At 35.1% G+C, this 22,428-nt stretch overlaps 1 protein-coding gene across 1 annotated transcript in view; it reads left to right on the top strand.

Moving 5' to 3' along the window:
• The first annotated feature begins 11,329 nt into the window (after window positions 1-11,329).
• The window catches only part of SPATA48 (spermatogenesis associated 48), a 113,657-nt gene continuing 102,558 nt past the window's right edge, over window positions 11,330-22,428 (top strand). The window contains exons 1-2 of the mRNA XM_053713031.1: window positions 11,330-11,986; window positions 14,579-14,658. Of these exons, the coding sequence (XP_053569006.1) occupies window positions 11,578-11,986; window positions 14,579-14,658 (489 nt within the window). The 5' untranslated portion in view covers window positions 11,330-11,577. The remainder of the gene's footprint in view (window positions 11,987-14,578; window positions 14,659-22,428) is intronic.

Here is a 22,428-nt window from a genome sequence, read left to right as displayed (position 1 = left end):
ATCCTTGAATTGCCCATTTCAAATATTATTTAGCTATGTTTTGTATTTCTTAGTTAGTTTGGTGGATATAAACAAATGCCCTTTATTATTGCATATTCAATATGCACACCCTAATGGAACGGGGTACGTACACCAATGGTCTCATGCACCTTCCTTCAAACACTGCACCTGCTCAGAGAGCCAGTGATGGCTTGTACTCATCCGCGGCAATGCAAACTGAGTAATAGCTGACACAATACATACTCTCTGGACACTTGCAGTGTTTGAATGCAGGTGCGTGAGGCGCATGTTCATTTACTACAGTAAAAACTATAACAAAAATTAATCATAACCTTTACTAGAAGGATTTTTGCTAATACAAGGGGATTGCAAAGACTGCTTCTATTAGAATGCCGGTATGTGTATTTCAATTTTGAGTTGTATGTCCTATAAAATACATTTATTGACTTCAATATTTGTTTTGGTCTGTTAAACTAAGTCTAATTATTTTTAGAACCTTTCCAACCCAAAAAGTATACCATGCTTGGTCTGTTTGTGGCCATGCAAATCATAATAAGGTCTATATAAACTATAATGGATAATACACAGTATGTTATCTGCAGCTCTACGGTTTATTGTATGAATACAGTGACCTTATGTGTAAGGAAATACTGCTTAGACCTTTCTGCATTGACCGCAGCTGCTTCTCCGCGGGTGGTTGACAGTACACTTACTAATGCTTCTAATTGCTTATGCAGATAAAATGACATTTCAATGAGCTATTTAAATATGTCCAGGAACCTTCACAGCATAAAGTAAGGCTTCGTTGGAATAAGCTTCTTTAATAGCTCATTATAGATTTTACTTATCTGAAAGCTCAACATGACTTCAGTTTGAGGATTTTCTCGCCTTTAAATGTGAGCATGTCAATTTTACACACAAACATTAAGAACTCAAATCAATATGTTACTTGACAATTCACTTAAACAGAAATTCAACTCAAAGCTTAAATCACCAGTTAAGCACTGGACTGCAAAATAAGGGCCGGATTACAAGTGGAGCATTATTTAATGCTCCTGCTTGCACATTAACTTTCCTAGAAGTAAGGTTCTTGCACGCGTCGGGTAGCGCTCATATTGCAAGTTGAAAGTTAAATAATTTTGCTGGTTCTCAAGCCTGATGGAACACCCTACTTGCGTGCAAACCTGAAATATGATTTTTCATGTTTCTACTTGATTGGAAAGGGCTCCAATGCACTTATTATATGTCTATATGTGTGTACATATGTATTTTTGTGTTTATATGTGTATTTATGTATATTAATACATATATACACAAATAAATATATAAATACATATGCACTCACTTAGAAACAAATACTGTATATATATATATATATATATATATATATATATACATATGTATGTATATATATATATATATATATATATATATATATATATATACATATGTATGTATATCTATGTTAAATCCCTCTGCAGTACTTTTTTTTCCCTAACACCTCATATATTTGATCCCTTATAGCTTGTTTGTGCACTATTTTTTTAATAATTTTTATTAGATAGTGTGATAGTGTAATTATGAGTGTAACTGTACTTTAAAATGTGTTTTTGATGTGATTTGTGACATTTGTAATATGAGCAGTACATCCGACACACGCAAACACCTGAAATAAACCCCTTTTCGCTTGTGCTCAACTATAAGCGCACCACTCGTAATCTGGCCCTATATGTTTTAAAATAATTAAACTATGTAATTTTGTTAGCCTAATTTATAAGGTTTTGCAAATCAACAGCTGTTCAGCTATGTCCTGCTTTAAATGGCTGGTGGTATCCATGTTCCGGGTATTTTTTCCTGTGATTAATTACAGACAGATATACATGAGCTTATTATCTGAGCTAATCCTTGTTCAAGTAAATTATCCTATACCTAAATACGATGGAGGCTCCCCACCCTCTACAAGAGGAAGTCAAACAAGCACACCACCAGCAGAAAAAGCAGGAGCCTCTCTTTCAAATAAGGACTCACATGGCTCTAGTTGTCACACATTTTATATGAAAAAGATTTGATAACCAATTTGATACTAGTTTAGAAAAAAATGTTTGTAACTCTAAAACTGTGCCTCTTTATTGCCAAAGGAATCCCCTATTTCAAATGTGTGTACATTTATCCTTCTAGATTTCATGCATTTAATTCTAAAAAAAATTGTCCCATTAGACAGCAAATTTTGGGTAAAACACATGGAGGGCATTGTGGTTTTCTTTCACTTTCTCGTATAAGAATAAATTAATACATTAATGAGACTCCTCCTCGTCTGAGATACTGTACTGTGCAAAAGTCTTACGCCACCAGTAGATCTGTTGTTTTAGCAATCGTATAATGACCACATATAATTATTTCTTAGTCTCTTTATTAGAATACAACCAGAAAATACAAGATATTTGTATGCAGTATTAAAAGAAGCTGAAAAAAACAGCTTTTATGGGCTAAAGAGACAAGTATTTAGTGTGACCTCCACTTACACTCGAACAATAGCAGGAACCTGGCTCTCGTAAAACTAAATGAAATGGAACCCTAATTAATGTCATTGCTAACACCTGTATTTGTCCTATTTCATGTCAGTGATGGCTTGTACTCATCCGCGGCAATGCAAACTGAGTAATAGCTGACACAATACATACTCTCTGGACACTTGCAGTGTTTGAATGCAGGTGCGTGAGGCGCATGTTCATTTACTACAGTAAAAACTATAACAAAAATTAATCATAACCTTTACTAGAAGGATTTTTGCTAATACAAGGGGATTGCAAAGACTGCTTCTATTAGAATGCCGGTATGTGTATTTCAATTTTGAGTTGTATGTCCTATAAAATACATTTATTGACTTCAATATTTGTTTTGGTCTGTTAAACTAAGTCTAATTATTTTTAGAACCTTTCCAACCCAAAAAGTATACCATGCTTGGTCTGTTTGTGGCCATGCAAATCATAATAAGGTCTATATAAACTATAATGGATAATACACAGTATGTTATCTGCAGCTCTACGGTTTATTGTATGAATACAGTGACCTTATGTGTAAGGAAATACTGCTTAGACCTTTCTGCATTGACCGCAGCTGCTTCTCCGCGGGTGGTTGACAGTACACTTACTAATGCTTCTAATTGCTTATGCAGATAAAATGACATTTCAATGAGCTATTTAAATATGTCCAGGAACCTTCACAGCATAAAGTAAGGCTTCGTTGGAATAAGCTTCTTTAATAGCTCATTATAGATTTTACTTATCTGAAAGCTCAACATGACTTCAGTTTGAGGATTTTCTCGCCTTTAAATGTGAGCATGTCAATTTTACACACAAACATTAAGAACTCAAATCAATATGTTACTTGACAATTCACTTAAACAGAAATTCAACTCAAAGCTTAAATCACCAGTTAAGCACTGGACTGCAAAATAAGGGCCGGATTACAAGTGGAGCATTATTTAATGCTCCTGCTTGCACATTAACTTTCCTAGAAGTAAGGTTCTTGCACGCGTCGGGTAGCGCTCATATTGCAAGTTGAAAGTTAAATAATTTTGCTGGTTCTCAAGCCTGATGGAACACCCTACTTGCGTGCAAACCTGAAATATGATTTTTCATGTTTCTACTTGATTGGAAAGGGCTCCAATGCACTTATTATATGTCTATATGTGTGTACATATGTATTTTTGTGTTTATATGTGTATTTATGTATATTAATACATATATACACAAATAAATATATAAATACATATGCACTCACTTAGAAACAAATACTGTATATATATATATATATATATATATATATATATATATACATATGTATGTATATATATATATATATATATATATATATATATATATATACATATGTATGTATATCTATGTTAAATCCCTCTGCAGTACTTTTTTTTCCCTAACACCTCATATATTTGATCCCTTATAGCTTGTTTGTGCACTATTTTTTTAATAATTTTTATTAGATAGTGTGATAGTGTAATTATGAGTGTAACTGTACTTTAAAATGTGTTTTTGATGTGATTTGTGACATTTGTAATATGAGCAGTACATCCGACACACGCAAACACCTGAAATAAACCCCTTTTCGCTTGTGCTCAACTATAAGCGCACCACTCGTAATCTGGCCCTATATGTTTTAAAATAATTAAACTATGTAATTTTGTTAGCCTAATTTATAAGGTTTTGCAAATCAACAGCTGTTCAGCTATGTCCTGCTTTAAATGGCTGGTGGTATCCATGTTCCGGGTATTTTTTCCTGTGATTAATTACAGACAGATATACATGAGCTTATTATCTGAGCTAATCCTTGTTCAAGTAAATTATCCTATACCTAAATACGATGGAGGCTCCCCACCCTCTACAAGAGGAAGTCAAACAAGCACACCACCAGCAGAAAAAGCAGGAGCCTCTCTTTCAAATAAGGACTCACATGGCTCTAGTTGTCACACATTTTATATGAAAAAGATTTGATAACCAATTTGATACTAGTTTAGAAAAAAATGTTTGTAACTCTAAAACTGTGCCTCTTTATTGCCAAAGGAATCCCCTATTTCAAATGTGTGTACATTTATCCTTCTAGATTTCATGCATTTAATTCTAAAAAAAATTGTCCCATTAGACAGCAAATTTTGGGTAAAACACATGGAGGGCATTGTGGTTTTCTTTCACTTTCTCGTATAAGAATAAATTAATACATTAATGAGACTCCTCCTCGTCTGAGATACTGTACTGTGCAAAAGTCTTACGCCACCAGTAGATCTGTTGTTTTAGCAATCGTATAATGACCACATATAATTATTTCTTAGTCTCTTTATTAGAATACAACCAGAAAATACAAGATATTTGTATGCAGTATTAAAAGAAGCTGAAAAAACAGCTTTTATGGGCTAAAGAGACAAGTATTTAGTGTGACCTCCACTTACACTCGAACAATAGCAGGAACCTGGCTCTCGTAAAACTAAATGAAATGGAACCCTAATTAATGTCATTGCTAACACCTGTATTTGTCCTATTTCATGTCAAAATGACTGCTGTTACAGCAGGTTTGTGCAAGACAAGCTTGAGCATTACATACACAAGTGGTATAAGTTTAATTCATTGGAAGCTTGCTCTTAAGACCAATTTTCAATCATATAATTCCATTCAAAATTCAAAAGATCACAGAATTTGACAGATATATAATCATACGTTTGCATCCACAAGGCCACTCTCAAAGAGAAATCACCAAACAAACTGGATACTCAAGATGTGGAATTAAAGCTTTTATAAAGAAATATGAAGAATCAGGATAGGTCATGGACAAAAAAGGACTGGAAGGCCAAGAAAACTTTCAAAATCTGATAATTTTCTCAGAGTTTCTTCTTTAAGAGTCAAGAAGAATTCCAGCAATGACCTGGCTCAACATCTGGCAGCTTCATCGGAAAGCTAAGTAGACCCTTTTACAGTTCGAAGAAGCTTGATCAGGAATGGTCTTTGTGGAAGGGTAGCAGCCAAGAAACCAGTTTTTGGAAGGGGAACAGGGTGAAAAGTGGAAAAGAGTATTATGGAATGACAAATCCAAGTTTTACATTTTTGGATCTAATCATAGTCAATATGTGAGAAGAGTTGGACAGAGATAGAAGAATGAGTGCTTGCGGCCTCATAGAGGGTCTGTCCTGGTTTGGGGCTGCATTTGTGCCAGTGGTGTTGGCGATATTGTCCAAATTGATGGGATCATGAATGCTAAAAAGTACAGAAAGGTTTTAATTCATCATGCCATTCCTTCTGGAAAGTGCCTGATTGGGAATGGTTTTATATTTCAGCATGATAACGATCCCAAGCACACTGCTAATGCAGTGAAAGCATATTTGGAGAAAAAAAAACAGCTGATAAAACACTGAGAGTCATGGACTGGCCTCCATAGAGTCCAGACCTGAATATTATCGAGGCAGTATGGGATCACATGGACAGAGAAAGAAATAAAAGAACCTAAATCTAAAGAAGAACTCTATGAAGTGCTTAAAGAAGTCTGTAATAATATACCAGAAGATTACTTCAGAAAACTTCAGGACAGTCTCTCCAAAAGAGTTCAAGATGTGCTTAGTGCCAAGGGAGGTAACACTAAATACTAGATTTTGCCTGAAGAAGCCATTTTGTTCTAACAATTGTGTTTTTTTTATATTTTGTGTACATATTTCCTGTATTTTCTGTTTGTATCTTAATAAAGAGACAGAAAAATAAATATGTATGGTCAATAAAACTTTGATAAAACAACAGATCTAATGGTGGCCTAAGACTTTTTGCAATGTAATGATTACCTAAATAAATTTGATATTGTGATTTTGGGACTCTAATAACACTTTTTAACAATTGATTGGTGCAACTGTAGTAGTGTTCAATAGTGATGTCGCAAACCTAAAATTTTGCATTCGCGAACAACGAACGCAAACTTCCACAACTGTTCGCGAACGGGCGAACCGGGCGAACCGCCATAGACTTCAATAGGCAGGCGAATTTTAAAACCCACAGGGACTCTTTCTGGCCACAATAGTGATGGAAAAGTTGTTTCAAGGGTACTAACACCTGGACTGTGGCATGCCGGAGGGGGATCAATGGCAAAACTCCCATGGAAAATTACATAGTTGATGCAGAGTCTGGTTTTAATCCATAAAGGACATAAATCACATAACATTCCTAAATTGTTTGGAATAACGTGCTTTAAAACATCAGGTATGATGTTGTATCGATCAGGTAGTGTAAGGGTTACGCCCGCTTCACAGTGACAGACCAAACTCCCCGTTTAAAGGGACAGTCTACACCAGAATGTATATTGTTTTAAAAGATAGATAATCCCTTTATTACCCATTTCCCAGTTTTGCATAACTAACACATTTATAATAATATACTTTTAACCTCTGTGATTATCTTGTATCTAAGCCTCTGCAAACTGCCCCTTTTTTTCAGTTCTTTTGACAGACTTGCAGTCTAGCCAATCAGTGCCTGCTCCCAGATAACTTCTTGTGCACGAGCACAGTGTTATCTATATGAAATCATGAAAAGTTTATTTTGGCCTAGACTGTCCCTTTAACGCACCGCAAACAACCGCAAACAACCGCAAACAGTCCATTTGCTGAACCGCAAACTCCCCATTTTTTTAAATCTACACTACTGTTACACCAGATATGAGTTGCACTGGGGTGACACTGTGCCCTGGCAGGCAGGCACTGAAACGCACACGTGTGAAGGAAATTAACTGCTATTATTTAACACAGTCAAAAAAGTGTTTTTTTTTTTTTTAAATGTACACTACTGTTACACCAGATATGAGTTGCACTGGGGTGACACTGTGCCCTGGCAGGCAGGCACTGAAACGCACACGTGTGAAGGAAATTAACTGCTATTATTTAACACAGTCAAAAAAGTGTTTTTTTTTTTTTAAATGTACACTACTGTTACACCAGATATGAGTTGCACTGGGGTGACACTGTGCCCTGGCAGGCAGGCACTGAAACGCACACGTGTGAAGGAAACTGACTGATATTATTTAACACAGTCAAAAAAGTGTTGTTTTTTTTTAAATCTACACTACTGTTACACCACATATGAGTTGCACTGGTGTGACACTGTGCCCTGGCAGGCAGGCCCTGAAACGCACACGTGTGAAGGACACTGACTGCTATTATTTAACACAGTCAAAAAAGTGTTGTTTTTTTTTAAATCTACACTACTGTTACACCAGATATGAGTTGCACTGGGGTGACACTGTGCCCTGGCAGGCAGGCCCTGAAACGCACACGTGTGAAGGAAACTGACTGCTATTATTTAACACAGTCAAAAAAGTGTTTTTTTTTTTTAAATCTACACTACTGTTACACCAGATATGAGTTGCACTGGGGTGACACTGTGCCCTGGCAGGCAGGCACTGAAACGCACACGTGTGAAGGAAACTGACTGCTATTATTTAACACAGTCAAAAAAGTGTTTTTTTTTTAAAAATCTACACTACTGTTACACCAGATATGAGTGGTGGCACTGGGCAAGTGGGCACAGTATACGCTGTGAGCCTGACACACACGCTGGCAGGCAGGCAGGCAACTGCAATTAGATTACACAGGAAAAAAAAAAAAAAGCAGATGTTCTAGCCCTAAAAAGGGCTTTTTGGGGTGCTGTCCTTACAGCCGAGATCAGATGAGTCCTTCAGGACTGTAGTGGACACTGAATACACTAGCCTAGCAATAGATTTCCCTATTCAATCAGCAGCAGCAGCTACACTGTCCCTCCTCTCACTAAGAATGCAGCTTCCGAATGAATCTAAAATGGATGCTGTCCAGGAAGTAGGAGGGTCTGGGAGGGAGGGTCTGCTGCTGATTGGCTGGAATGTGCCTGCTGACTGTGAGGTACAGGGTCAAAGTATTACTCAATGATGACGAATAGGTGGCGGATCGAACATCGCATATCGCGATGCTATGTTCGCTGGGAACTATTCGCCGGCAAACTATTCGTGACATCACTAGTGTTCAAAGAAGTACTACATCCCTATAATCACCATTACTATCTTCATTATATTTTACATTAATTATATTGCATTAATTATACTATACTAAATATTTGTAGCACTATTCTATTTGTCTGCTTTCTTTTCTATGAATTCAAGTTGCTGGTGGTAGTAAGACACTTTTTGAGAATTGGCAGCTTCAAGTATGTACTTGTTTAAACAAAGTAATTTTAAAATAGTAATTCCACACTAGTTTTATTTAACATAGCCCTGAAATATATGTTTTAACTGACTATATATATATATATATTTATGTGCAGCAAGAAAGCACTCGCTGGACGTTTCCGATATAAAATTTAGCTTTTAATATATATTAGATAAAAAAATCATAACGTTTCCGAATGGATCCGGTCCCTTTGTCAAATGATCACAAGATGCATGTTCATGATAACGTATCAATCTATCTAGCATTTATTTAAGGCCAGATTACGAGTGGAGCGCAAAATCGCACTTTCACGATCAAAATATTTGCACTCCTGCAATGCAAACGCGACTTTGCTTCACATTGTATGGAAGCTTTTCACTCAATAGAGCGTGCTTATATAAGCTCCAATGGGAGCCTCGTTCTCATGCTGTGAGACAGGACATGAGAACCTAGAGCAGCAAAGGGGGTAAGTGGCACAGAGATGGGCAGTAAATATAAATTTATATGAATACATACATATATATTTGTGTTAATATATATATATACACATATTAACACATGAATATATATGTACTGTATATAAGCATATACATATATATATATATATATATATATGTTTACAGGAACACACAGTCGCCAAAGACCACAATGTAAAGGTACTTTTCAGTGCCGTTTTTTTTTTATAACACCCCACAAAAAACTTTACCCCCAAAAAACTGCTCAGTGAAGTTGTTTTTTATTTTTAAAAAAATATATATATTTTTTTTAATAAAAAACTAAAAGATAATTTATTTTGGGGGCAATTGGGGCACTCTCACTGATTTCTGGTTAATTTTCTGAGTGCTAATTGCTACTGCTACTTGTAATGGCTGTTTATATATTGTGCGCCCGTAAACGGGAGAATTTGCCCATTTACGGGAAAGCAAAAAATTAGCACTCCACTTGTAATTTAGCCCTTAATGTCCCTTTAAAGCCCTTTGCCGGCTTTTTTTTTTCTAACACCTGAGACCTTATATCTTTGAGCACTTATAACTATTTTTTGCAATGTTTAAAAAATTTTTTTTTATTAGATAGTGTTATTATGAGTTTAACTGTGTATTCAAATATATTTTTGATGTGTTTTGTTCCACTTTTTTGACTTGCGCAACAGTTAGCCAGAACTCTGAAGTTGCACTATTCAGATGTGTTAAATTCAATTATTCTAAAGTAAAAACATCTACTCTCAACTTGTAATATCCGCGCAACTTCCGGTGCGCAAAAAAGAACTGCAATAAAATCCTTATTGCGCCACTCGGAATCTATCCCAAAATTATACCTGCTGAATGATTTCCACTTTGTGTTAACACAAAAAAATGATACTAGGCAATTGTCTGTAAAGCTATTTTGGGGCTGCTCACACAGCCATTTTTGATGTTAAAGTCCTTTCTCATGATCAGTTTATATGCTAATAATAATAATAAATTATTACTATTAATACTATTTTTATTATTTTAAATCAAACGTACAAAATATTTTGTTCAGATCACAAGTTTAAACTAAGCAACTTGTACACAAATTAAATATGGACATTTAAATGTTTATAAATATTTGCAATTCACTGTCTTGAGGTTTAAATATGTTAATTTGCAAAAATAATTATATGATTTAATAATGTACACTTTATAAACTGATGTTAATAATTAAAGGGACAGTCTGCTCCAGAATTTTTATTGTTTTAAAAAGATAGAAGAATGTCTTTTATTACCCATTCTCCAGTTTGGCATTACAACACAGTTATATTAATACATTTTTAACTTGTTTCTAATCCTCTGCAGACTGTCCCCTTATCTCAGTTCTTTTGAGAGACATGCATTTTAGCCAATCAGTGCTGACTCTTAATAACTGCACAGGTGTGAGCACTATGTTATCTATATGGCAAAAGTGAACTAACACTGTTTAACTGTCAAAAACTGTCAAAATGCATAAGATAAAAGGCCGCTTTTTAACAGTTTAGAAATCAGTTTGAGCCTACCTAGGTTTAGCTTTCAGCAAAAAATACAAAGAGAACAAAGCAAATTTGATGATAAAAGTAAATTGGAAAGTTATTTAAAAATGCACCCCCTATCTGAATCATGAAAGTTTAATTTTGACTAGACTGTCCCTTTAAATAAAAATCCTGCTTTCAAAACACATTACATAGCCTTTTTCAATACTGAATTAATTGAAGTGGTTATTCCTATTGAAACAGGGATTCTTCTTAATAATTAGAAATGCTTAATACAAAAAAGAGTGCTTCTCTGCTGTGCAAGTGAATACCACATGCATATTGTTCCCCTGTACACTTATTTTGCAAAAAAAATTGCTCATATGATGCTTGTTCATATATAAGTGTACATTTTGCTTTAATTTATAGGATTTGTGTTCATCTGACATGCTGTTTAATATAGAAATTTAGTGTAGCACTGGTATCAGTCTTATGTGACAATGCCATACTGAGCCCTTCAGCACCCGCCCCTTAACAACATTCCATTACATAGAATTAATAGTTTTCTTTTGTGTTTTTGTTACAGTTGTCTCCTAGCAACAGGATGCTTAGGCAGCTCTCGATCAGTCTGATGATAACACCTTACAGATCCTATTTAGCAAGAATGACAAAGCAAACAAAGTAAATACAAAACATTTAAAGGTCCCTGTTTTTGTTTTTTTAAAGAAAGAAGGAAGAACATGCAGCATTCAGTGGAGTAAACAGGAAATAAATCTGCCATTTTACATAGTTCCAGGCATTCTTGGATTCAGAGCTGCACATCTCAGTATCTCACATATGCTTTTTTGCTAACTTCACTGAAGAGAAGTGGGATTTGTCAAGTTTAAATGAACAGATGGATCAGACTTGTTTCATTAAGTTTAACCCTCGCTCCTCAGCTCCTGGTATGCCTGGGTATTGTCCCCATCCTCTTAGGGATGATGTGACCCTTCTGGATCCATGCTCAGGCTTTGTAAGTGCAGGGGCAGATGCACAGTTAAGGCCTGGGACTGGTAAATCAATCCCTAGCTTAGTGGATCAGAGTGACGTGAAGCCCCAGAACACAGATCCATGGGAGCAGAACAAAAGAATGCAGCGGGTAATGACAGCACCACCTACTAGATATGTACCATCACATCTCCAACGTATGTCTACCAAGGACACTACACAAGCAACCATTGGCTACAATGATTTCATTTACAGAGGAGGGATGAAGTGGAATTCTGTAGCCAGATCTGACACTGCGCTCAGGGCAAATCTTGGAGGTATTTACAATGCATACAATCACTAGCATATGTATTATCATATGGGCATTAAACTTTTACAACAGGACTATCATGCATATCAAAAAGTTATATTTCACACTGATCTGATTAACGTTATTTATTTGGATTGTGTTACTCACAGAAAGTATAGGTGGGGTAGAGGCTAACTGGCTAAAAAGAAAAACTCCCACTGCTCTATTGGTTTGCAGTGACACACCCCATATGTATAAAAACAAAAGTGTATTTTATTTTTATTTTCAGTACAGTAAAAATGTATTTTTTATTTTCAGCACAAATAAGGGAGATCCAGTGATCTCCCTTATTTGCCCAAACTTTTTAATAGTCTCCACGGTTCCCTTATAATCAGCTTATTTTTCTTGCATATATTTTACATGTAAAAATCTTGATTTCAAACATTTATTATTGTACGTTTGTACGCATATTTAGTCAATCATTTTGATGTATCTGATAGTTTAATGTCTTTCTTCCTACTGTGCCTAAAGAGAGAAAATGGATTTGTAGAAAGTTGTTGAATGTAATAAAGGGACATGAAATCCAAACATTTTCTTTCATGATGCTGATAGAGAATACAATTTTAAACAACTTTCCAGTTTACTTCTATTATTTATTTTTATTCCTTCTCTTGTTATCCTTTGATGAAAGGTTTATCTAAGCAAACTCAGGAGCAACAGAGAACCTAGGTTCTAGCTGTTGATTGGTGGTTATATATACTAGTCCTAAAGCCCGTTCACACGGGCCGTGTTGTGTTATATTTTTTTCTCTCTCTCTCTCTCTCTCTCTCTCTCTCTCTCTCTCTCTCTCTCTCTCTCTCTCTCTTAGGGCAGTGCTGCTCTTTCAACAAATGAGACCAAGAGAATAAAACAATTTAGATAATAGAAATAAATTAGAAAGTTGTTTAAAATTGTATCCTCTATCTGAATCATGAAAGAAAAATGTTGTGTTTCATGTCCCTTTACGCTAGACCAGTGATGGCTAACCTTAACCCCCCCTCCCGAGATGTTTTGAAACTACATTTCCCATGATGCTTAGGCACTCTGCAGTCTAGCTGAACATCATGGGAAATGTAGTTTTGAAACATCAGGGTGCTAAGGTTAGCCATTATAAAGCATCAGGGTGCTAAGGTTAGTCTATTATATAGACTGTGTGAATGAAGATGATTTGTATGAAGAATTTTGTTGTACCAAATTGTATCAAGTTGTAAATAAAGTTTTTTCCCCCCAGAAAACTGCTGTATAATATATCAATGTACTATGTGATATTTGTCAATTCCTTAGCCTCCCTTATTTTCTTAAAAAAAAGGCAAACCTAATTAATTAGAAACGAAAAATAAAAGGTGTTGTCTAAGGCAGTGTATGACTGCACACAGCTGAGTCCCTGTGGGATAACTCCCACAAACAAATGTTGGCTTATTCAGTGCAGCAACATCAGTTTTAAAAAATCACTTTAATACATTTTAAACATTTTCAATTAGACAGAACAGAGAAAAAGTATCATGTGACATGCGACAATTTTTCTTCGTTCTCTTGGTATCTTTATTTGAAAAAGCAAGAATGTAAGGTTAGGAGCCGGACCATTTTTGGTTCAGCACCTGGGTAGCACTTGCTGATTGGTGTCTAAATGTAGCCACCAATCAGCAAGTGTTACCCAGGTGCTGAACCATAAATGAGCTGGCTCCTAATCTTACATTCTTGCTGTTTTGAATAAAGATACCAAGAGAACAAAGAAAAACTGATAGTAGGAGTATATAAGAAAGCTGCATAAAATTGCATGCTCTGTCTGAATCATGAAAGTTTAATTTTGACTAGACTATCTCTTTAATGCTTTTTCAGACTCGATAATAAACATTGCTATAAATAATATTTATTTGCTGTGTATATTTGTATTGAATCCCCGGTCAAAACTTTTGCCCTGTTATTAAAAAGTAATAGTTTTGCACAAATTCTGGAAGTATGTATTGTTAGATTAGCTTTGGATTCTGGGTAGAGAACGAGAAATGCATTAGCTGTTCTAAAAGCATTCCTATTTCTAATCCATACACTTTTTAGTTCCTTATACCTACAACAGGCCAGCAGTACAACAAATTTAACAGTGCTATAAATCCATTTCAGCCATTAGAGTGTATTGAACTGCACTAATAGGGCTGACATAAAATACTTTGTATAAATGCACATTGACTCTCAAGGAAGTAAATACTTACAAGTGCTTTCAACCCTAACACAACATGCATTTCATTTTCTAAGATAGAAAAACATATACACATGAGGGGTTTAAACATCAGTGGGGACTTTGCTACATAGAAATTCACTTATGAAGTTCAGTACCACCCCCCCCCACCCCCCACCCCCCCTCGGTATCTGTACTTTAATTAGGATTTAAGGTGTATTTTCTTTCATATTTAGTTCAAAATGTGATAGCTATTTGTAAGAGACTTTGAAAGAACTTTCCAATTTTTTTTTTGCTTAGTCCCAGAATCTATCCTGTTTTATTATTATTTCTTTAATTGCAATTTTATTTATATCTGCAGCCCTTAAAAGAAATTTAAATTGAATGTTCTATATTTTATATTAACAGGCTGGACAAGCAAATCTAAATTGTCTCCTTGTATGATCCGTGTACCCAATACATCTTTAACCCAGACATTTATATTTAAGGTAGGATTTTATTATACCTATTAAAGTATTTCAAAATTCCCTTTTTTTTTTGGAAAACATCAAAATCAATGTGTGTGTCATTGTTCCAATGTGAACAAAATTAAATTATCTCAACATCTATGATAGTAAGAAATAATCTTAACATCTGTGATACTCATCACAGAACATATTTAATCATTAAAATAAAATAAGGTAATTGTGTAGTTTTTTATAGTTAGCACTTGTGGGCAGCATTTATGTTTTGCAAAAAAAAAAAAAATGGTGCATGAAAAGTAATAATAATTTTACTAGTGATGTGCAAATAAATTATTGGACGAAATGGATGAAAATTAAATATTGCTTGCCTTTTTTACGTTGTTTGGCGCCAAAAAAGGTGCTGGAATGCGGGGGAAGGAGTAATATTGTGTTTTTTTTTTTTTAAAAAATTACTATTGCCCTAGGTCAACAATTATACAAACCAAAAAAGTATATTAGAACAAAATGTAGAGCAAAGAGAGGCACCTGTGTGTATCTATAGCGAACAGAATGTGACCACCAAACAAACCCTGATACAGGGTACTCACATTTCCTTTGAGCACTCAGACAGTGTCATCTGGCACAGGCTGGGTGTTTATACAGCGACCCAGCTAACTGGTCTCCCAGATGCAGGAACACAGGAATATCAAAACTTGATACTTCCAGTGGAAGTGATCGGTATTTATAGGCAGTACAAGGTTCCAATTTTAAAAATAAAAACGGTTTATTAAAACATTAATAGTAATAAAAACAGGAGCCAAGAGGTAGGGTGTGCTAGCTGACCCTCCTCACAGTGTGCTACGTGTTTCTCAGCGCTTCAGAACGCTGTTTCATCAGGCATATAGTGGTAGCTGTAATTAGCTTTTAAGTACATAAGCCTTACTAATCAAGGAGAATACACCTGGGAACCTCCCTCACAGGTGAGAGGACCCAGAGACTTTAACCCTTTATTTAGAGTGCATATTAATAGTTGTGAAAAAATGCGCTTTGTTATGTGCAAATAGATAATGTGGATCGTGGTGTTTTCAAATAGGGGTAGACATCTAAATGATTCGTTGTTAAAACCCAAAATAAAATTTCTTATCGTTTCATACATATAACCAAAAATAATAACTACAATAGAAAGCCATTTAGTATGTATCTACCAATCTGCCACTCTGCTGTAATAAATGATGCAAGTGAACTCATATCTACTGATAATGTTGCAAACTGGCCTCAGAAAAAAATACCAGTGATCGGATAGCATCTCACGCTAGTAAAAGCGTGTTTACTACTAACTTTACAGAGAAAAGGGGCGTATACAATGTTTCGCTGTGACGTATAATTGGGGTTAAGTCATTGACGGCCAATCTCGCAGGAGGTGGGAGGTGTGCCTAAGATGTGATAGGATAACTGATCGTGATGTGTAATAACAATATTTTAAAACAAAAATATTATTCCGTGATACGGATATCTTTAGGGGAATATCCTTAATTCCCAAATAAGATAAAATAAAATATATATATATATATTTATATATATATATGTGTGTGTGTGAGATCCACAATTTTTCATAAATATCAAATATTGATAATAGTGTAGGATGATAACCAGTGGAAGTGTTCATAATACGGAGTATGCATATGTGCTCATTTATATGGGGAAAATATATTGTTATACTGACAGTCACAAGACAATCTAGGGAATACAAAATAAAATTAAAGTAAATAATAAGATATGTATGTGTCACCGCAATGTGTATATGTCTATAACCAAAGTGTAAAGAATAAATTGATAAGAGTGGGGCCAATATAGTTGAAAATAATGTATAAACTAGGAATATAGTAATACTAAAGGTGAAGGCCAAAAAATATAGAAACTAGAAATTTGCTAATATTAATGTAAAGGCCTATATATATATATATATATATATATATATATATATATATATATATATATATATATATATATATATATATATATATATACTGTATGTGTGTGTGTGTGTGTGTGTGTGTATGAGGAAAGTGTGGATCTGATAGCTAGAGGGACGTGTGAAATATAACCAAATATGTCTAAAATCATAAAGAGATCCCATTTGCACATACCAAGACTCATATCTCAAAATGAATACAATATAAAATAAAGTAAAATATGACTATTTATAAAGAATCAATATGCACAACTAAACTCCAGTGTACACTGAATAATAACAGGATATCATATATCAGTTAAAAGCCGCTGAATCTATCACTTCATTTAGACCTGTAGGAAAAAGAGACTGGAACTTAAAGATCCAAAATGTTTCCCTTTGTCTTAATTTGATGTACCTATTGTATTTTTGAGAAGGTAAAATATAGAGCTTTAGATAGAGCTGACATGCTTAAAGATAAACCTAAAAAAACTACAACAAGTAATGAGGTTGAAAACAGTACTCTACAACCATGTTTCATTACCCAATATAATTCCAACCATAGAGCCATTAAAAAATCTCTACAAAAACATTGGCACATTCTTCAGAAAGATCCAGTACTCAAACAAATCTTAGACCCCTAACCCCTCTTGACCTTTAGGAGAGCCCTACCCTCAAGCAAAAGCTTGCTCCCAGTAAAATATTAATGTCTAAAAAATCTGGGATAAGAAAGTCAACACAGAATAATACTCCTTCAGGTATTTACAGATGTGGACATCCTAGATGTTCAATGTGTAAATACGTCAAACACAGGTGCACGTCTGTTATTGCCAATACTACAGGAGAATTTTGTTAGATCAGGGGCAGGATCCCCTGTAATACATCTTTTGTGATATATGTATTATCATGTAAGTGTGGTCTCCAGTACTTAGGACGTATGACACGTAACGTTCGTACAAGATGGAGTGAACATCTATGCAGTATTAGGAAAAAGTCACTACTCCACAGTGTGCCTAGACATTATCTACAGACACAGTAGTTTTCATATTACTCCTATTGAATATATTTTACCTTCTCTCAAATACAATAGGTACATCGAATTAAGACAAATGTAAACGTTTTGGATCTTTAAGTTCCAGTCTCTTTTTCCTACAGGTCTAAATGAAGTGGTAGATTCAGCGGCTTTTAACTGATATATGATATCCTGTTATTATTCAGTGTACACTGGAGTTTAGTTGTGCATATTGATTCTTTATAAATAGTCATATATTATACTTTATTTTATATTGTATTCATTTTGAGATATGAGTCTTGATATGTGCAAATGTGATCTGTTTATGATTATAGACATATTTAGTTATATTTTACACAGCCCTCTAGCTATCAGATCCACACTTTCCTCATACACACCCACACACATACATATATTTATATATATTATTGGCCTTTACATTAATATTAGCATATTTCTAGTTTCTATATTTTTTGGCCTTCACCATTAGTATTACCATATTCCTAGTTTATACATTATTTTCATCTATATTGGCCCCACTCTTATCAATTTTATTCTTTACACCTTGGTTATAGACATATACACATTGCGGTGACACATACATCTCTTATTATTTTCTTTCATTTTATTTTGTATTCCCTAGAGATTGTCTTGTGACTTTCAGCATAACAATATATTTTCCCCAAATAAATGAGCACATATACATGCTCCATATTATGAACACTTCCACTGGTTATCATCCTCCACTATTATCAATATTTGATATTTATGAAAAATAGTGGATCTCACACATATATATATTTATTTTATCTTATTTGGGAATTAAGGATATTCCCCTAAATATATCCGTATCACGGAAACGTATTTTTGTTTTGAAATATTGTTATTACACATCACGATCAGTTACCCTATCACATCTTAGGCACACCTCCCACCTCCTGCGAGATTGGCCATCAATGACTTAACCCCAATTATACGTCACAACGAAACATTGTATATGCCCCATTTCTCTGTGACGTTAGTAGTAAACACGCTTTTACTAGCGTGAGATGTTGGAATGTTATCCGATCACTGGTATTTTTTTCTGAGGCCAGTTTGCAACATTATCAGTAGATATGAGTTCACTTGCATGATTTATTACAGCAGAGCGGCAGATTGGCAGGTAATACTAAATGGCTTTCTATTGTTGTTATTATTATTTTTGGCTATATGTATGAAACAATAAGAAATTTTATTTTGGGTTTTAACAACAAATCATTTAGATGTCCACTCCTATTTGAAAACACAACAATCCACATTATCTATTTGCACATAACAAAGAGCTTTAGTTAGCATTTTTTCACAACTATTTATATGCACTCTAAATAAAGGGTTAAAGTCTATGGGTCCTCTCCCCTGTGAGGGAGGTTCCCAGGTGTATTCTCCTTAATTGGTAAGGCTTATTTACTTAAAGGCTAATTACAGCTATCACTATATGCCTGATGAAACAGCGTTCTGAAGGGCTGAGAAACGCGTAGCACACTGTGAGGAGGGTCAGCTAGCACACCCTACCTCTTGGTTCCTGTTTTTATTATTAATGATGTTTCAATAAACCGTTTTTATTTTTTTTAAATTGGAGCCTTGTACTGCCTATCAATACCAATAACTTCCACTGGGAGTATCAAGTTTGGAGATTCCTGTGTTCCTGCATCCTGGAGACCAGTTAGGTGGGTTGCTGTATAAACACCCAGCCTGTGCCAGATGGCACTGTCTGAGTGCTCAAAGGAAATGTGAGTACCCTGTATCAGGGGTTCTTTTGTGGTCACATTCTGTTCGCTATAGATACACACAGGCGCCTCTCTTTTCTCTACATTTTGTTCTAGATCACTCGACACTAAGGTGTGAGGAGAGTGCTGCCTACATTGGTGACCGTTGTCCCCACACCGGAGGAACAGACTTACCTGACTATGTTTGATTATTCCTCTCATTGGGACTTTAATCCATAGAGACTTTACCTTTTATACACTAATATCTATCTCTGTTATGCACACTGTGAATATTTTTTTGCCTTAAAGAAGTGTATATATTTGTATATCTACTTTATATCATTTGCACATATTGGCATGACTTTGCATTTGCTCTGGTAAGAGCCATTTATACATATCAGCCCTGGTTGGCTTTGTTTTATCACTAGTGCCCCCTATTAGAAGTGCGCCTCCATTGGCCTCTCCTGTGTAAAAAAGTTAAATGAATAAATAATTTGGCCAGATTACAAGTGGCGCGCTAATGATAGCACGGGACGCCATAAGCTACTGCACTGGACTGCACTAATATTAGCACACAACTTGATATTACAATTTGTTAGCAAGGCAGACAGCGTCCTTTTTCCAACTCAGTGATTCCATTTTTTAGTTGTCTTTATGTTTGCCTGACATGTTGGTGTTATAAAAAACACAGAAGATTTCCCCAAGGTTCACAATCACTGTAACTTGATAAACATGTCCATATGTTATTTCAATGTAGCAAGGGAGCTGTATATTCAAATTCATACATTAACCCCTAAGAGAGCACACTGTCATTATCACGTGCACTGGATGAGCATGTATAAATATACCAAGCCAAAAAACAATTGCGGTAATCGGCACAGAGGATGCAAACCTTCGTACTCACCCCACAGGCAATGATGAACAACATTCCACAGCTTGCACAAAAGGTACCAAACGCTTCCAAGGCAATGGCTCCGTCGTCCCGGTGAACCGCAGCTCCTGTGCGGAATTATACACTAGACGAGCCTCCCTCTGCAGCGTCACCTGTGTCTTGCAAGTCAAGCGTCTGACGTCATCTTGGGGGCGCGCCACAAAGAAAGTGTGTAATTCTCCTCCAATCCGCTCCTAAAAGTAAGTGCCGAGTCTTCAGCTCTCCTAGGGGTGGGATGATATGACGGCTAGCCACAAAGAGAAAGTGAGGCTGTTTGGGCTCCTGAAAGGAAAGGGCTCCTTGTAGCCCATGTATAAATAAGCAAAAAAAGAGATTCAGGAGTCCCAAAGTTAAAAAAAAAATCCAAATGACTTTATTAACAAACAGATAAAAAATCTAGTATAGTACCAGCACGGTAACAGAGAGACAGCTGGTCTTACTAGTTTCGGCTGGATGCCGTAATCTAGACCTGCTGTGTATTACTACATGAGGCGTTTAAAAGTAACACTCATCACAGTCATTGGCTACAAGGGAGCATGTAAGAAGACTCCCACTTAACCCTTACTTAGACAATGGATATTGTACAAGGAGGTAATAATCATCATTGCAATACAATAAATCAAAACAAAAATTGGGGATAAACAATAATAATAAAGTTCATGATATTTACATTTATATACACAGGAATAGAGAAATACATAAGAATGTATTGAAATAGCAATAGTAATAAACGTTCAGAATAGGCTAAATAGTGATAGACAGAAAAGTATCAATTGTTTAAAAATACTATTGGTGATATTAGAGATAATCTTGAAAGATATCAAAAACTATGCAAGAAACCATTGTTATTCAACATTAAGATTATTTAAGATCTAAACACATTTCATAAAACAAAATAATTTGTACAATATGGTACAAATTGATAACAAGCAAAAAGAAGAAATAACGGCAGTGATAGTGCAAGTAGCTCATTGCAATAAAACGGTACACACTTATATAATTAGTTCAGACAATTCATGGCAAATAGCATAGAAATTTATGGCTTACGAGCTAAATATATATATATATATGATATATTATTATGTTTGTGCTTATGGAGAAAAAATAAATAGATAAATAGATAAAGCAAAGTTCATGAACATTGAACCTATTAGCAGAAAACACAAGACATGAATGGATCAAGGATACCCAAAGGATAAATAAATAATTAAATTAATTAATTAATATACCTGCATGAGGAATCTGCTGTATATATAAATAAATCCATATTAATCACCAAAGCACAAGCGATATTGTTAATATATACATTCATATGCATAAAGTATTTACCATGAACAATACGAACAACATTGAAAGGTAGAGGTACCAAATATAATATACAAGAGTCTATAAGTTCAGAAAGAACTATAAGAACTATAAAAAGCCTGAAGATTCATTGGATTCTCTCTACTATTAAACTGTAAAACCATAAATGTGTTGAGTGTACTAGAATTAATAGGTTTACTTGTAAAAAAGTTATGATGGTAAATAAACAATTGAATACATGTCTATCCGAAACCCATAGTCCTGATAAATGCTAAAAGAAACGGAGAATAAAGGGCTACACTGTGGCTGAGCTGAAGCTCAGCACCAGTGGTTGATCAAATCAAACTCCGAATTGAAGCCATTGGGGATCTGGGTACGGAGTTTAAATATCCAGAATGCCTCCTGGCGTGCTAATATAGCATCTTTATCTCCCCCTCTAGGTGGTCTCCTAATGGCCTCAATTGCCCGCCATTTGAAAGATCTAACATCTCCACAATGGATTTCAATGAAATGCCTAGATAACTCTGAGCATGTTTTCTCATTTCTAATGTAGCCTAAATGTTCACGTACTCGTGTACGAATGTCTCTGGACGTCATACCAACATATTGTAAATGATGTACAACACATTCGATTAGGTATACTACATAGCTAGTAGAACATTTTATACAGCCCTTTGTCTCATATGTTTGATTGGTGACACATGAATAGAAGGCTTTTCCTTCCGTAATGAAGTCACAAGCCTTGCATCTTGAAACTCCACATTTGTAGGTACCATTCACAGAGAGCCAGGTAGTTGGTTTCTGATTCTGTGGTATTTGACAGAATGTTCCCTAAAGTAAGATTTCCGGAATAGACACATTTAAAACCTTT

Source organism: Bombina bombina, chromosome 5 (genome assembly GCF_027579735.1).
Source record: "Bombina bombina isolate aBomBom1 chromosome 5, aBomBom1.pri, whole genome shotgun sequence".
Lineage (NCBI taxonomy): Eukaryota > Metazoa > Chordata > Amphibia > Anura > Bombinatoridae > Bombina > Bombina bombina.
The sequence above is the reverse complement of the archived record's forward strand: the minus strand, read 5'-3'. Positions and strand labels throughout refer to the sequence as shown.